This window comes from Micrasema longulum, unplaced genomic scaffold (assembly GCF_059751315.1).
Source record: "Micrasema longulum isolate JH-2025_06_02 unplaced genomic scaffold, ASM5975131v1 h1tg002270l, whole genome shotgun sequence".
NCBI classification, from domain to species: domain Eukaryota; kingdom Metazoa; phylum Arthropoda; class Insecta; order Trichoptera; family Brachycentridae; genus Micrasema; species Micrasema longulum.
The window spans coordinates 23,534-42,558 of record NW_028279428.1 but is presented as its reverse complement, the minus strand read 5'-3'; the positions used below and the strand labels follow the sequence as shown (position 1 = coordinate 42,558).

The window sequence follows — 19,025 nt, the reverse complement described above, 5'->3', positions numbered from 1 at the left end:
AACGGAGTTTGTCTTTGAATAAATTTCTGTGTCTACTGTCTATGGTATACCGGAAATGAATGATTCATTCGAATGATTCATTCGATTATTTCATTAGTTCGATTAGTAAATTTAGTCGATTATTTTCATCTCTAATTAAAATTATCAAACTAGTGCCATCTATGATCAATTTTGGTCAACATACAAATTTATTGTCAATTTTACAATGACAGTCGTCAAAGTTAGCAGGATTGTCTATGGTTTTCATTGGTGGCGGTTGATTTTGTGTGTCATAAAAATATTATTGTGTTTCTTATATTTTCATTTGAATAATTTGTTAAAAAAACAGTGGGTTAATGTTATATTTTTTGTTTCTATTTAAGTGCCTACAGCAGAATAACTTTGTTTTATTCCAGTCGTCCTGAAACCTCAAACCGGGTAGGTAACAAAACTTTTTTTTTAACATTCGTAAATATACTTTATTTTAATTTCTTTTTATTGAAAGATAAAAATGAGGATCCACCGGATGGCTCTCAATCTGATTCATCGTGCGACACTATAGATTCAGTTTCAGACCCCGCCGAATTCGTAACGGTAAACGTTAAATCACAGAAACCGAAGCTCATGAATACGAAAAGAAAATAGAGTTCTGATTCAAACCACCCCCTCCCTCACAAACCATCAACCTCTCGACCCCTGGCTCCTGCAACGCCAGGTATCTCACAGATCCTAACACATTACCATATATCACTACACCTACTAAAGTTCAATCTACAATCAAATGGATTGTGCATCATTCGAATCAACTGGTAAAAGTAACACCATAATCTTTTGTAGAGAGTGAAAAATCCAAACCATAAAGATTAAGCACGGAGATGAGATAGTCCCTTTTATGACCCAGATGAAGTTCTTGCGAGTGGACACTCATCTTACATGAAACTCATACATCAATCATATGGTAAAGAAGTGTCAAACCAGATTGAATACGTTAAGAGCAGTCTCGCAAGAATGGTGTGGAGCCACCCTTTTATACAGAGACTTTTTTATTATGCGTATATCCGGAGCCATCTCGACTATGCCTCGTTCCTTTTAGAACCATATTTAAAAAAGAATCTCCAAAGACTCGACGGGGTACAATCCCAAACCCTGAGACTAGTCATCGGAGCCATGGAGTCCTCTCCAATTAACGCCCGGTTTATTACATTTACTTATTATTATTTGTTACAATTACACATATTATTGAAAAGTATTATTCGGGGCTTCCCCGAAAACGGCGGGTGGTGGGAAAAACGGGATTATATTCGGATTTAGGATGTCATTTTACGTAAGATTCAGCAGGAATGATGTCAGGGCTCGAAAAAAAATAATTCAGGTCTGAAGGGGTTAACTTTTCCATTATCTATCTACGGAGGTATGGCGAATTTCAATCTACCAACAAGTCGAAACACGGTTTCATTACGTCATCTCAGATGTCATATAATCACTACTCAAGTTTTAAAATTCAACAAATAGGTAGCGCTGAAACTGTACTCTGCGTTCAATGCTAAATTAAAATCGTTACCATCGTCAAATTTCGATAGTTTAATTTTTAAAATGTAACAGTTTGAAGAATAAATTCCATGTGGTCTTTTTTGCAAAAGCATTTAACAGTGTTTATGCCAGTTTACATCAAATTTTATGAAGATTTTAGAAGTATGTGATATTTGATATTATGATGGAACAAAATAATGATTTTTACAAACTAATTAGCTCAGTACGGGTAGATTGGTTTGAAAATGAATACCATCGACTAAAGTAGGTGCCTATTTTATCCAGTATTTGTATAAATACCATACTTTTAACTACTTTTTTGATAGCCTTATCCAGTATTTGTATAAATACCATACTTTTAACTACTTTTTTGATAGCTTTATCCAGTAATTGTATTAATACCATACTATTTTACTCTTTTTTTGATAGCCTTATCCAGTATTTGCATAAAGACCATACTGATTTACTACTTTTTTGATAGCTTTATCCAGTATTTGTATAAATACCATATTGTTTTGTTGCTTTTTTGATGGGCTTATCCAGTATTTGTATAAATACCATACTTTTTTGATAGCCTTATCCTACATTGGTTATTACGGAAAAAAATGCAATTTTGTGGTGCAGTCATTATTTGATTCTTTCCTTTTAAGACAAAGTACTAAATTTTAGCCATCACCTAAAGCCGGGGTTCCTAACCATTGGGGTGCGACGGCTCCGAAAATAAAATGCATATTAAAAATTATGCCATTTATCCTATTGTCAGCAAGGAAGCAATGCGTGTCTTTTTGCCATTCTCAAACTACCTAAACCATTACGCCGTTTCCCCGTAAGGGTAGGCAGAGAGAATAGAACGCCACAACACTATCTTTGCATACAGATCTCGCTTCCTTTACATTCATACATCTTCTCATGCACGCGCGCCGATTATTCCGACTTTTGACATGTCCATCTTTAAGTATTCGTTGGATTTGGTCATGCCATGTCTTTCTCGGTCTTCCTCTATTTCTGCATCCATCAACATTCGCATTGTAAATATTCTTAGCCGTTCTTTCGCTGTCCATTCGTTCTACATGTCCAAACCGGCGCAGAGCTCCTTTCTTGATTTTGTTGATAATGCTTATCTCAGCCTTACATAATGTACGGATCTCAACATTTGTGCATCTATCGTACATAGTTTTACCACACTTTTGCCTGAGAGATCGCATTTCGACAGCATTCAGCCTACTTTCATCCCTGTTTTTCCAAGTCCATACTTCGCTCCCATATATCAGGGACGGGACCGGGACTCCGTTGTGAACTGACAATTTTTCCTCTTGTGACAAACATTTATTTGCCAAGGTAAATTTAAGTGCACCGTTTACTCTGTTCCCGGCACTCACCCTCCTTTCATATCTTTCTCAGTCATTCCATCCCTAGTGAACATACTTCCTAGATACACTTGCAAATATGGTTTTTTAACTCAATTAGTTTATTTTCCATTTTGTAAATAAAAATATTGTTGAAATAAAAACATATTTATTGATTTATTTACAAGTTATTGTTCAATAAGTAAAAAATTAAAAATAAACATACATAATCACATGAATTGGTATGGATTTTAAATGTCGTATAGACATCATTGTTAAAACCGTATTTTGAATAAATTCTTGGAATTTTTTCAAAATAATGTTTCTTTGGCGTTTCACTGGTTGTAAAACAGTAAAATATAATTAAATAATTGAATTTAAGCTAAAATATAATTACACTATGCAGAAAATATAAATACAATGTATACTTTTTCTCCGGATCAGCATTGTAAAGGATATTGTGCAATAAAAAATGTCTAAATCATATTATTTGTAGATAATAATTTACAATTTTTTTATGAAATGGAATTTAATGCATTTATTTTAGCACAAATTAAGAGTAGGTCATTAATATATCGACGACTAAAAATGTGTAGGTAAAGGATAATTTCACAACAAAACTTTGCACCTAAGGGATATTTTTACAACAAAACTGCATACATAAGGGATATTTTTACAACAAATAATTAAATAATATTTTAACAAAAAAAGTGTTAGAAATATACAACATTTAAATGTGTGAAAAGGATATTTTTACCCAGGAAATAAATACAATATTACTGAATGTTATTAAATATTTGTATATAACCACTTACCGACTTTTCTATGTCTACCGGTTTCGGGACGTACCCGTCTCTTCGTCAGGACACCAATCAAACCAACATGCAAAACCCACCATACACCTTTACCATAGTTGTAAATATTCCTCCCTCCTCCCTCCATCCCCTCTACTTTTTTCATTAATTCTCAAACAAAATAATATTTTCATAATTTAATCGGTGCATGTTTGTCCTAATCAGTGCATGTGCTTATTGAAATGCATGTCGTGTTGGTTTTATATTTTTGTGCAACAACTATGGTGAAGGTGTATAGTGGGTTTTGCATGTTGGTTTGATTGGTGTCCTGACAAAGTGGCAGGTACGTCTCGAAACCGGTAGACATAGAAGAGTCGGTAAGTGGTTATATACAAATATTTAATAACATTTATTAAAATTTTTGACCACAAAGTTAATGCTTTAAATATTAATAATACAATATGACTTGTTTATGTATTTTGTAAGGTTAATGTGATAGTTGCAAATCAAAAAATAAGGAGTGCTCTCCCGAAACTACAGTCGTGTTCTTAACCCTTACAGCCCGGGTATTCATTAAAATGTAAATGAAATTTAAGATTTATTTACTCCCGTACCTAGCGAAATTAAAAAGCGGCAAGTTTATTTTTTAATTACTGGCATCGGCAAGAACGTCTTTTTTTTCTGATGATGTTGGAAGTCCGCATTACACATAAAATATAATTTGTCAGTTTGGTTTGTTTGTTTTGAAGCGATTTCACCATTATCCTTTTAATTGATATTTGAGGCAAATTTGAAATATCTTTCACTAAAATTAAACTATCTAGATCGAGTAAACATACATTGCAAGATAATTAACACTAGAGTACTCGCGAGGACTACTATAGTAATCCAGGGTGACACTTTTACCGGACAAATGAACCTTAAGAATCAAAATTCCTCATTCCGTTTTGTTTGCCGTCTACTACGCTATGATTCATTCCCACCTATCTTATCTATCATGTATATGGGGTTTTGCCAGCAAAAATCAGATCTCAAGTTCTTCAGAACAGAGCTCTGAGAAACATTTGGACTGAAATGGGATTCCCGTGTCAAGGATATCTACCGACAGACAAAAATACTTCCTTTCAAGGTGATGCCACTGCATGACATAACCAATACTATTTTGAATATCATTAACTTTTCTGCTCGCACAAATTTAAAATACACATTTGGTCATGATATTCACAACTACAATATGCGTTGCTCCGGGAATCTTCATGTGTCCAAGTTTCGCTCAACAAAGTTCGGCAAAAGGTCTTTGGAAAATATTGGCCATTCAGAATTTAATAAAATGCCCGATGAGCTAAAACACAAAAAATCGAATAAAAAAATCCAGAAGTGTCATTGTCTTTTTAAGCATTTAATTAGTCTTAACATATTGTAATATCTGTTTGCAAAAGAGACGATGAACATTTTCGATAAGGTAATATAGAAGTCTAGGCATCTACAGGGCTTATGACCTATATTATATTCCCGACACATGCGGGCCATAGGTGTGTGGTATGTAGCATTATTTGAAAGCAAAGGCAGTTTAAATATTTCCCGATGTCTGAGTGTTCTCAATCCCGCATTTATTTGTATTTTATTTAGAAGGTTAGTATCTACTTTGTAGTTTAATATTTTATACAGAAATTTTATATCGAAAACAACGCGGCGTTTTATCGGATAATTAAAATGAAAAAGAGTTAGAAGTTGCTCGTATAAATAATATATCATAGTAATTATTAACATATTACAACAGAGGTGAAGAACATTCAAGATAAGGTAATATAGAAGTCTAGGCATCTGCAGGGCTTATGACCTGTCATTGGCTGGTTTAAGTGGCCACTTTACACACTGTAACATTCACCATTCTGGTCGAATTCGATTAATTGTTTAACAACAAGGCAAAAAATATATTATATTTTTTCTCTTTGTAAAGTTTAGTTTTAGCAGATTTGCAACTCTCGCATAAGAACTTACAACTTTTTATTATGTAATTTTAGATAAAAACGGTCCTTGGTTCTTAATGTATCCATTATTTATTGAAAACAGTTACATAAATCTGATATTTGCATATTAATATACAATATTTTCTTAATTAATTTAATCTACTATGAATTTCTACTTTGGATAAAATATCTAAGAAAGAATTTAATAAGAACTGATACATCCATAAACGTTTTTGGTGGTTCAATATATTTTTTATAAATTGTTCTCAAATTATTTGCAGACAATTTGAATAGATAAATTAGTTAAATAATTTAAATGTCCACAGAAAAGTCAATTAGAAAATATAAAAAATCAACAGTTTGACATTACTGCTTCATTAATGGTGGGCAGTCATGAATGATATATTCAAAAGAAACATTAATTTTATAAAATTATCAATTTCAAAGAATTTTTGATATCAGAAAATTGACAATCTCACTAATTTATGCATTTTACAAGTTTAATCTCAGTTTTAACAAAATTATCAATTTTACATAATTATGTTCATCGTGCATTTTAACAGAATCATCCATTTTAGAAAATTACGCATCCTACAAAATGATCAATCTCACATTTAATAAAATTATCAATCTCATAAAATTATGCATTCTATTAAATGTTTTTTTTTTTCAAAATTACGCATTTTACAAACTGATCAATCTCACATTTAGCAAAATTATGCATTTCTCTAAATCATCAATTTGAAAAAATTACGCGTTCTACAAAATGATTAATTTCACATTATACTAATTTATCAATATCACATTTTTTTAAATGATCAATATCACATTTACAATTTGATCAATCTTTTCCAAACTGATTAATTTTACAAAATTACACATTCTACAAAATGATCAATCCCGCATTTTACCAAATTATCAATTTTACAATATTTTTATTTTGCAAAACTTTTCAAATGATTAATCTCACAAAATGCTGAATCCAACAAAATATCGAGCCTCACTCACTGGGAGTTAAAATATATATATAAAAAAATAAAAAAAATAAATCAAAATAATTAAGAATATTTTGTTCTCTTCGAGACAGTATAGGAAAAACAATAATTCATTTTAAATATCACATAATTTTGCACTTATATTTTTTCAAATGACCTAAAATTTAATATTTATTTACTCCACCTACGGCGAGTTTACTTTTTGATAACTGGTATCCCTTAATAAGTTTCTTTATTTTCTGCCTATGTTGGTAGTCGCAGAATTGTTTCATTTTTAGTTTGATGGCTAGCCTGTTTGTTTTGGAGCGAATTCCTGCCATCCTAAATAATATTTAAGGCAAGCTGTAAATTGATCATTCCCTTTCCGCACCTAATGGTGCATAGGGCACTGCATTGGTACACCAATCGCAGCGATCTTGATCATTTTTGTTATGGGACAAACTCAAAATATTGTTGACCTCTTTCTTGTTCGTATTTTTATTTACAGTTACTTACGCAGCGTCATTTTTGTGCAAGTCACGGCGAGGGCGCTGTCCACTATTTGAATATTGGGTGATTGTCTTTAGATAACGTTTAGTAACTTCTAGAAGTAATTAATTACAGTGACCCTACGACGCCTGCTTATCCACCAGATTGAGAGGCTTGTAGGACCAATTTCCCGCCCCGTCAAACTCCAAGAGGTGGGTGTGATATTTCCTAAACAAAAAACACAAAATATTAGACATTTTAAGGTACGACTTTTCTTCGTAATTGTCCAGGAATTTTTGCTTTCAAAGAATCACTTAATTACCCTCGGGCCCGAGGACATAGCTGTTGATGGAACTACCAACCAGCGGCCCCTTTTATAGTTTTAATAAAATATAAATACATGTAATTTAAATACATTTTCATTATAAACTTCATATATTTATATAATTTTTTAATATATTTCAACACAGAGGGAAAACATTTTTGAGAAGGGAATATGGTAGTCTAGGCATTTACAGGGCTTATGATCCTTCATTGGCTGGTTTGAGTGGCCACTTTACACACTGTGTAACATTCACCATTCTGCCTATGTTGACTTTTGTGAAGTAAAAGAGCTGTGAAACCTTTATCACGTGGGTGAGATTCATCCGGCTGAACCAAATCACCTACTAGGCAACGCCTGAAAACAATTTTCCGATTTTTATGCTTCTTTTACCAGGTAGTTGATTCAACAATGTTTGAGTGTGTCCAAATGCTTGCAGACTAGCTGGATTTTCTCCCTAGGAAGTTATTCAAATTTAAATCTATTTCAACAGAGAGGAAAACATTTTTGAGAAGGGAATATGGAAGTCTAGGCATTTACAGGGCTACAGTGTGTAATGTGGCCACTTAAACCAGCCAATGACAGGTCATAAGCCCTGTAAATGCCTAGACTTCCATATTCCCTTCTTAAAAATGTTTTCCCTCTCTGTTGAAATAAATTTAAGTATGAATAACTACCTAGGGAGGAAATCCAGCCAGTCTGCAAGCATTTGAACATACGGAAACATTGTTATATAATTTTCTCCAGTTTTTATTATATTTTTTTATACTTTTACATTGTTTGTATTATTTTTTATACAGAATAATGTTCCCTCACTGGGGTGTCCTCTGCCGAAGGAAACATTAAAAAAAAAGTAAAACATGCCTTAAATTAGTTATTTAACAAAGTTAACATAATAATAATATTAAAAAAAACATTATTAATCTGATTAACCTAATTATCATCAATATAAAAAGCAATATAAACTAAAACGGCGGCCTCCGTGGTGTAGTGGTCAAGACGCTTGACTCACGCACGGAAGGTTCCGGATTCGATTCCCGGTGAGAACACAAAAATTAAAATGTGATTTTTCTCAAGCCTGGGTGTTCTGTGATGTGATTCACCACTGTAATTGGGCCTCCTGGCCTGTTGTGGTGCAAAAATAAAAATAAACAATCATAAAAAACATAAAAACAAAACAAAATTTTATATACATTCAAACAAAACTTAAATTCAGAGTGATAGCCATTTAGATTTCATTCTATGAGTCAATTTACTTACCATAAACTAGGCCTATGTGTAATGGACAAGAGTGTGATCCCCTCTTTGATCGCAGATTCGTAGAGCGTTATTTCTGTATCCAGAGAAACGGCACTGGTACACTCATCCAGCAGTGCGTATACGGGCCTAAAAGATAAGTAAATATCAATAATTATTATATTATACACAAGCAACCATTAAGATTTCCAATTTTAATTAATTTATTTACGTTTATGCACATAAGGGTTCAAACTCTCAGTAGGGTCACAGTGAGTAACATTTTTATGGAAGGTGTGTTTCTATAAAATGCTGCAAAAGCCCACCGGCAACACTACTGACTAGTCCTACTCGTTAGCGTCCACGTCGAGAACCCTGGGCAATGGGATCACACTCATAACGAAGCTCGCGAGCCGCATGAGGCTCTTTGCCACTCAAGTGTGGCTCACACAGCCTAAGTTTCACTTTTTGCGTATCTTGTCAATGGTCCTAATGAAGAACTTTTAGGATTATTGTCACTGAAAGTTCAAACACATGGCAAAAATATTGCAAATGTTGTCATTAAATGCACAGAGAAACATCCCCTTAAACTGATGGGCCAAAAAGTATTACCGGAGGGAGAAAAGGTTCGGTCATGTGGAGCGAATGAATGATGAAAGAACGGCTAAAAAGATTTATGATGCGAATGTGTCTGGTTGTAGAAGTAAAGGAAGGCCGAGAAAGACATGGCATGATCAAGTACAACAAATTCTTGAAAGTGGTCATGTGAAAAGTCGGAATAATCGACGTGCGTGCATGAGAAGATGTATGAATGTGAAGGAAGCAAAGGAAGTGTGCCAGGACAGAGTGGTGTGGCGTTCTATCCTCTCTGCCTACCCCTCCGGGGAAATGGCGTGATGGTTAGTTAGTTAGTTAGTTAGAAAAGGTTTTGTTTCTATTTTGAAGGTGAAAATTGATCACGAGATACAAGTTTACCATTGCATCATTCACCAAGACAGAAACAATTGGATGCTTTGCAATTGGTAATCAAGATTGTCAGCATAATTTTACAATGATTAGCCTAAGCTCTTTAGTATTATTGCGGATATTATTCTTGGCTCTACCCAACTGAGTTTCTCCGGGGTATGCTCGGCTACAACAGTTTAGATACTTGAAGTAATGTGTATTTGACTACACATTTTTATCGATTGTTGCGCGGTATAGTCGATAATCCTGAGATTATTATTATTATTTGTTATAGGCAGGCAGCTTTTGCTGATGCGCCTATATCTCGTGTACTGCTTTTTGTCCAAGTTCTTCTTCCTTCAAAAAAGCATCCAAACGGCTTTTGAACTGGTTCACCAAAATAGAATAGACAACTAGACTTGGTTATTTATTCCAGTATTAAACCACCCTGCTGGAAAGGAAGTTTATCTTGGGATTGAGGTGGAATTGGGGACGATAGAGCTTCCAGTTATGACTCTGTAAATTTGTGTTGGGATTTAATTGATACATCTCACGCAGGGGGCCATAGTAATTATTGAGAATCTTATATGTTTCTATCAAGTTTCCTGTTTTCCATCGTTCTTCCAATGATGTAAGTTCTAATGCTTTTAATCTACCGTGGTAAGGCATCCTTTTGAGTAATTTGGGAATTTTTGTAGCACTTATGATGAGCATTGGTTTGTACGTCAGCATAGATTATTTCACATTTTATTTTATTTTATTTCATTGGAAAGCCAACAGACATTTATACATTTATAAGAATCAATTATACCATAAATTCATATCATAAAGTCCAATTAGAGGCTTCCACATAATACTGTTAGTGTAAATGTTGTCACATAAAAATTATACATACCATAAAATAACTAATCACACAAAACTTATAATATTACTAGAAATGTAAATGTAATACATATTATTCAAAATATATCTACTTTTGAATATTGGTCATACAGTTGCACATTATAATATACATATAATACAACTATAGTTGACCATACAGTGTACATTTATTATGTGCCCACATACAGAACTGCACATAACCTGCATAATATAGGCTGCGGATTCAAGGCGCAACATCATAACTTGAATTCTTTTTGGAAATTTTACTTTTAAAGGAAGTTAAAGATATGTTATTAATATCAATACAATTTAATTTCTGATTACACATATGGCAGGTTCTATTTACAAATGAATTTTGAAAAGATTTAGTGGAACATTTAGAAATTTTAAAAAGAGATTGGTTACTGGGAATCTAAAATTAATAAGTGATAGAATCTTAGGGCAATCTATCATGTTATTCAAAGTTTTATACATAAAAATGGCGTCAGCCATGTTCCTTCGAGTTTGGAGATTTATATTGTAATATTCCGATATACAGGACCACCCTGCCTGTTGGAAGGGCTACAGCTAAGCTGAACAACATCGCTCTAGATGTTCATCTGATCCATGTACCCGGAGGGGTTTTACGAAGCAGGATTCTCCTACTACTTTGACAAGAGTCTCTTTCGTGTTTTCTTTTTCTTTTTATAATATGTACGTCTTAAATTTTAGTTTCTTATGTACCTGTTATTTTTTTTAATAAATCGATTGAATTGAGTTGCCATATCTTACGCTGCTTGTCTCCCCACTGAGCGTTCAGTCAGGAATTTATCAGGCACCGACTCCCATCACCAAAAACAAGAATAGATCGGGTATACCTGTGGTAGAATAGTCTCGCCATAGCCATGCGCTGCTTCTCCCCCCCACTGAGCGTGTTCCTCCAGTCGCGCAGCGCGTGAAGCCCCTCTCGCGCGAGCACGTGCGCGAGGGACACGAGCGACAGGATGGAGCGCACGCGGGCCTCCCCCTCAGGCCGCGCGCTGAACTCCTCGGGAGTCTCCGGGTAGATCACCTGGTCCAATAGCGTGCCGATGGACATGTAGGGCCTGGATGGAGACAATTTGAAGAACATTTTTATTTATCTGCATTTGAAATTTAGAAAATGGTTTGTTTGCAAGAATCTATTATTTTCCTTAAAAGTATTCTTTTTAATTATCTGTATAAACTACATTACGGTGTGTTCAGAAAAAAAAAATATATTTATTCGTCTACATGAATGTTTTTGCCTTCAAAATAGTCCCCATTAGATATTATGCACTTGTGCCAGCGCTTCTTCCAATCCTCCAAACACTTCTAACTCCATCTTTCGGATAGCCTGTGGCTCTTTCAGCGATGCGCTTTTAATGTCATCTTGCTTGTAAAATGACAGCCTTTTAAAGTTCTCTATATATTTTGGAAATAGGAAAAAGGTACATGGAGGCATGTCTGGCGAATATGGAGGCTGAGGCATCGTTTCAGTATTGTTTTTGGCAAAAAATTCACAAACTAACGATGAAGTGTGAGCAGGTGTATTATCGTGGTGCAAAAGCCATGAATTGTTTTGCCACAAATCCGGGCGTTTTTTTTCAGATCACTTCACGCAAACGGCGTTGAACTTGTAGGTATTACTCGTCATTGACCGTTCAACCTCGTGGCAAGAATTTGTTATGCACTATGCCATTAAAATCGAAGAACACAGTGAGCATCACCCTTACATTCGACCGCACTTGTCGAGCCTTTTTCGGTCTTGGCGATCCAGAACTCCACTGGGACGATTGAGCCTTAGTTTCGACGTCATATCCGGTAAACCCATGTTTCGTCACCTGTTATAACACGTTTCAGTAACTCTGCATCATTGTTGACTTCATTTAGTGACACCTGAGCGACTTCCATTCGCCGCTGTTTTTGTTCAAAATTCAACAATTTTGGAACAAATTTTGCTGCCACGCATTTCATACCCAAAACATTTGAAAAAATTTCATAGCATGAGCCAATCGATATGCCAACATCATCAGCAACTTCGTTCATAACTTTTTCTAAGTTTTCATTGGTCGTTGATGTGTTGGTGTTGATATTTTACACAAAATTTTATACAAATTCTTTGATCCATTTTTTTTAACAAACAAAAATCACCGAGCTCATAAAAACATGTCTAACCTTAGCGGCTGCCACAGACTAAGTAAACAATTAAGCTGAAAATTTTAGCATACTTCAGGGGCATGTATACCAACATAATAAAATCGGGCACTCAGAACCTGCAAAATTTCAAAATTCACATTATTTTCTGAACACACCATATATTTTTTTTTATTTATTTATTTTTATTTAGGAAACATACAGTACAGTTACAAAGTTTAATATTTTACACAATTAGACTTAATTCTAATGGACCAGTGAAGTTTCCATATTATAATGAAATGAAATTTAAATATAATGAAATTTTATCGACTTCTCTTGGTTTAAAATCTTCTCCTTATATTGCTTTTTTAAATTTTAAAGATTACTTGCTATACTTGTTATTCCTTCTTTATTTTTTCTTTTTTCTCTGCTGCCATTGGTATGTTTTTGTACTTTTAAACTACTTTTAATTACTTATATTATATATGTTAATAAAATCAATATATTGCTGCTCTTACTATAATGTGTCATTAATTTTGAAGATGTTTTTTAAATTGACCTAAATTTAAATTTACTGTCTTATATTTCACTTAAAGATTCTTCTCATCGTTTCTTTGAATCCCTTAAAATAAATATGTGTTTATGTTTTTCCTTTTTTTAAAAAAAATGTTATTACTATTTTATTTTATTTTTACATCTGAGCATGTTTTTCATTCTTTATTTCCATTCTTAATTCTTAATTACTCTTACAAATTTTCTTCATTTTTAATATTATTTCCATTTGTAAATACTCACTACAAACTACAAACCTTAAAATATATTTTTTTCACTTAAATTTTAATTTTTAAACAACTTTCATTTATGTTTTCTTTTTCCTTCTCTTTTTTATACTTTCATAATTAACCTTACATATAATTGCTTTTTAATATGGAAACTTCACTGGTCCATTAGAATTAAGTCTAATTGTGTAAAATATTAAACTTTGTAACTGTACTGTATGTTTCCTGAATAAAAGAAAATAAAATAAATACAAAATAAAGCAATTATATGTAAGGTTAATTATGAAAGTATAAAAAAGAGAAGGAAAATTTGTTTACTTGTGGCACATCCACAATGGTTATTGGCTTTAAAAAAGAACCTCTCTCTTACAACGAGCAAATTCAGTTGGTCCCATCTTCCTCATAGTAACTAAGTTCGACTGTATAGATGCATGTTAATTTTTCATTTTTATATAACTGAATTTAAAAACATGTCATCTTTCGCAAAATGCAGCACAACATTACAGGACTGTTTTAAAAGTTAATATTTCATATTTTCTGGAGTGCATCTGTCGCATATGGCTGATCATGTCTTCATGTTTCCAATGATTAAGATATGATGCGATTGGAGTACAAATCCCGTACAATATGCACTAATTAAAATCAAATATTAGTGTACCTCTGTGGAATGTAGAACAGGGTTGGTCTCTTCAGGTCCTCGGAGACGAGGATCGCCTTGGTCTTTCCGGAGTCAGCCTGTCTGGCTTCTTCCTCCTCGGCGTAGTTACGGGGGATCTTCAGCTCTCCGGCGTACACAGGCCACAGCCCGGACACTATCCTGAATAAACTGGAATGAAAATACAATAATCTGAGAAGCAAAAATGAGAGGTGACGTAAAAGTAAATGCTGAGTAGGAAGTCCTAGCTAGGGACCCCGGTATCTGTTAGCTAAGTGCTGGACCCTCAATAAAGACGAAAGATCGCTTTCCGGTCCAGCCTTAGTGAAACCGGGTCAAAATGAATTAAATTAAATCAAAGTGCCAATCAGATGAAGCAAACATTAACTCTTTCCCCGCTAAGCATAGATTACGTTTGTCGACACCCGTACGCGGCGGCTTTTTTTTAAGCGCTAAATATCACGGAAGAGATTTTTAAATCGTCTAGTTATAAGAGACAAAAGCATTTATCCGTATAATTTATCGTTTAGTTATCTTCCCAAATACTTGAACTTCAATAATCAAATAAGTTTTTATGTGTACACAAAGAAATTACATCAATAATCACATAACTATACGTGTATCCATAGTGATATTATGCAACCGTGCATGTGTGAAAATATTGAGCAGTATGTTTATTAAGGTTTAACTATAGATTGTAATTTTAAATGGGATGTACATATTAGAAAATTGTGTAAGCGATTAAGAGCAATAACTAATAAAATGTACATATTAAAATATTATGTCCCTGTTAATACTTTACGAATCATTTATTTATCTCTCTGAATCAATTATACGATACGCCATAACTTCCTGGGGGTTATCAAGTGAAACTAATATTAATTTTATTCAAACCTTGCAAAATTCTATGATCAAATTGCTACTACATAAAGATGTATACCGCCAGAGACACAATATTTCAATATCATTAATGTATAAATCTGTAAATAAATTATCTGTTAGGGCTCTACTTTGGTACAAATTAATTTGTCAGCATGCATCGCACTCTGAGTATAAACTCAAGTTGGTACATGATTACAACACCAGGTTTACTAGTATGGAAGGGCTAGCTGTTCCTAGATACTGCAATAAATATGGCAAAAGGACACTGCAATACAGTATACCTAAAATATTTAACATGTTACCAAACAATATTAAAAATACTGAGTTAAATACAGGAGTGCGACGTTTGCTCAAATTATGGTTATTAGAAAAAAGTTTTCGTATTAGTGATAGTTTTTAATTTTTCATAATGTAATCTGTAATTGTTTTTCAAGTAAAATTATTGTTAATGTAGGTTAAGTGTAAATAATCGATGTAATTTATAAGAACCTGCTGACGAGTTGTATGTACTCATATGCAACTCAGCAGGACTTTAATTTAAGAATATTTTGTAAATATTTTTGAAAAATAAATTTTAAAAAATATAAAAAAATCAAATAAAAGCGCTCTAACCGATTTGTGAACAGAGCGCTAGCATTATACTATAGGTACTCACTCATGTGTATAAATGTGTTGATGGAACACAGCGCGGAGACACTTAAGCACAGTAATTATTAGTGTTTACATTCTAAGATTATACATATTGAACGCATTTGCTTATAATATAACTCAACAAACGAAAATATTATTTGTTCAAAATTCATTTAATATTATGTCCTAATATTGTTTTTTTTTTTTTAACATCGCATCGGTTCAAATTTCAAGATGCGCGAGGAGCAAAACACATATTTATGTTGTTTTTATTGTTAAAATAAAAATAATTATACTTATAATTTTAGGATTCTACATATAAAATAATAAAAGTGAATTTAACGTCGGTTAATATCGGAGTTTTCCGTGGCAGAAACAACAATATTTCGAATATCGTTTTCAAAATGAAAGACTATTCTAGCTTACTTTAAAAACTGTTCTTCACAAATCTACTCACCATTTTCGTTGGTTTGACATATTGAGGTATTACGATTATTATTATTATTTTTTTTTTTAAATAATGTATATTTTTAGAAAAACAAAACACGAACTATACAAAATGAGGTTTTTAATGTAATTAATATAGTAGTTTTTATTTAAAGTCGTTATTATTACAAATATAATTCTGACATGTTTTCAGTACAACAGTAACACAAGATATTCAATAACACGATCAACGCACAGTTCTATAAAGATAACGAAATACGACACTCGAGATACGGCGCGAGGTCATTGCCGAGCGGGAATTTTAAAACTGCTGGGTCATTTTTTCGCCCGCTCTGATTAAAATCTTTTATAATCTAAACAAATATAATCCTAGGAGTTATTCAGAGATGTCACTCATTAACAAATGTTCAGGGAATATTTCGATGCAAACTTTTTGGCCATCTATCGTCTATTTATCAAAGTATCAGCCTGTAAAGTCGAAAATGTCTAAAGACAGTTGCCGCTTACGGGGCACGATTTTTCAGACTGTCTAAAAATAGTTCCCGCTGGGATTGGGTTAATAGCTGGGAAAAATTTGTTCCCCAAATGAAAATAAAAAAAATGTTCATCTCGTAGATGAAACATGAAATATGTTTCCATATATGAAAGAATGAAACAATTTAAATCATTATATTCCCAATAATATATATTTAAAAGTAGCAAAAATGATAGAAACTGAAAAACGAACGGGGTTCGATCTGTCGGTAAGGTCGCAGTGAGTCGCATCTTGCTGGAGGGTGTGCAACACTACTGACTAGTCCAACTCGTTAGCGTCCACGTCGCGAACCCCGGGCAACGGGATCACACTCATAACGGTGTGATCACAGCAGATAACGAGAGGATGAAAGGTGAGTTTCTGGTGCCTCCGAACTAGAACCATGTGTTGCAGTGTAAGCTTTACCAAGGGAGGTCGCGGTGGGTTCATGAGCATCCATTTGCATCGCTTCAAGCTTTCCGAGATCGACAGCTGCCCATGCGACGATGAAACTTCTCAAGATGTCCCTCACCTGTTGATGCATTGCCCTTTTTGGAGCTTTCAAAGACAACAGCTGGAGGCGCGATGCAGAAGCCTGGTTGCGACATTCGGTGATCGGTGATAGGCAATAAAGAACTCACACGAGAGGTAGCATCTCACACATGATCAATATAGTGCAGGCAATTGGTAAAATAAACCAAAGTAGGGAACAAAATGCCGAACACTCTTCTAGTGGAACGGAAGGCCTGTTTACAACTGTCAACAGGCCGGATTCTCCTGAAGAGTTTTAAGTGGTTTCCTCGCTACATGAGCAAATGCTGAGAAGTACCTGATTGGCTCACATTAGAATATCCTTCCTAATCCCAACAGTTTAGCTAAAATAAAGTAATATAACAGCAGAAAAAGCCTAGTTTTTAAATATAAACCTTGTATTTTATAAGCAAGGTAAAAAATAATGCAACTCCCGTATAAAATATAAAAAACCAGAACCAACCGGCTAAGGTAACTCAGACAGAAAAATCCACCAGAAAAGGCAACGGGAAACCACTATGGCGAGTACATCCAATAAGCAGTAGTCCTGGCTGCGGAATATAAGAGTAGCACAGCACCAAGATGCTTTCGCTGTAGTGATCGCCAGTGTCCGGGGGGACCTGATAAGGCACCGCAAGAAGAAGAGAAACGTAGATATTAAACGAGCTGTTAGGAGCGACAGTTTTATTTGAACGAGGTTCTTTGTGAATCACTTGGAACTTCGCCGGTTGCACCAACCAGACAACCCGGTTTTCTTTAATGATTTGAATCTACAGTCGGCGTTTAAAACCATCTTGCGTTTGTATTAGCAAAATTAGACATTACACAAACTAGAAATTTTCGTACATCATAGAATGCTAAAAAAATGTTGATGTAAATGTCAAAAGTAAAAAATGTTAGTTGAACCCTTGTTGTTTTGAAGACCCGATTGGTCACAACGAGGACATCGATCAGGTTGATGAAGCGGTCGCGGTGCGTTATTTTACCTACCTCGACTTCCCACAGCCATTGGGCCCGGTGATGATGAGGTGCTGGCCCGGCTCGATGTGCAGGTTCATGCGAGTCACCATCACGTCGCAGTTGGGTGTCACGATCGGGACATCGATCAGGTCGATGGAGAGGTCATCGTGGTATGTTATTTTACCTGCAATATGCGTAAACAATATTCAATATCAGGGTTTAAAAATATTGTGATATTTATTTTTAAATATAAAAACATCCAACATATTCATTTATTTATTCAGATATTTAAACCATTACAGAAAAAAGACTTAATTCATTCTAAATACAATAATAGATCACAAATTACAGTAGATAGTTATGTTATTAAAATAATATAGCAAAATGTAAAAAGAAAAATTAAATGTTAGAAAGTGCTTTCCTAAGGGAAGGCCCACTGTCGTGAAATATGTCGACATCCGAGGCGATGCGATTAAGTAGCAAGATTGCTCTACCAACCGGCATAACCATTGGCAGGTTGGTTCTGCATCGTGGTAGGTAAAACAATCGATGCTCTCTTTGTCGAAGATAGTTATCAGGCACAAACAGACCTACATCCATCAGAATTTCTGAGTTATGTATGCGACCACCGATCACCTGGAAGAAGTGAACACCCAAATGAACGTCCCTCCTCCTCCATAATGACTGATAGCCTAGCATCCCCAGCAAAAAGTCGGTTGGGAAGAGCCGAGGATAATATCCACACTCTTTTAGGTACAGATAGTGCAGAAATTTTTTCTGCACTCTCTCCACCGTTAAAGAGTATCGAGCCTCACGTGGCGACCAAATAATGGAATATCGCGTATCGAGTATCGCGATACGTATTTATTTATTAATTGTTATACGGCCTAAGCCAATTACAAGAGTTACATGAAGGAACTTATTTACAAGAAGCCGAACAAAAAGAATATAAAACTTTGTAGCAGGGACAAACAAGGGCAATCAAATAATGGTATACAATATATTCATAAACACAATCAACATA

The 19,025-nt window shown here is 34.2% G+C and overlaps 1 protein-coding gene across 1 annotated transcript in view; it reads right to left on the bottom strand.

The window, feature by feature from the left end:
* Positions 1-6,885: 6,885 nt before the first annotated feature.
* Positions 6,886-19,025, bottom strand: part of LOC148272618 (ATP-binding cassette sub-family D member 1-like) — a gene marked incomplete at its 5' end in the record, with an annotated part of 31,831 nt that continues 19,691 nt past the window's right edge. Inside the window, 5 exons of the mRNA XM_088239810.1 lie at positions 6,886-7,310; positions 8,665-8,790; positions 11,325-11,552; positions 14,041-14,208; positions 18,032-18,185. Coding sequence (XP_088095936.1) covers positions 7,223-7,310; positions 8,665-8,790; positions 11,325-11,552; positions 14,041-14,208; positions 18,032-18,185 — 764 coding nt within the window. The remainder of the gene's footprint in view (positions 7,311-8,664; positions 8,791-11,324; positions 11,553-14,040; positions 14,209-18,031; positions 18,186-19,025) is intronic.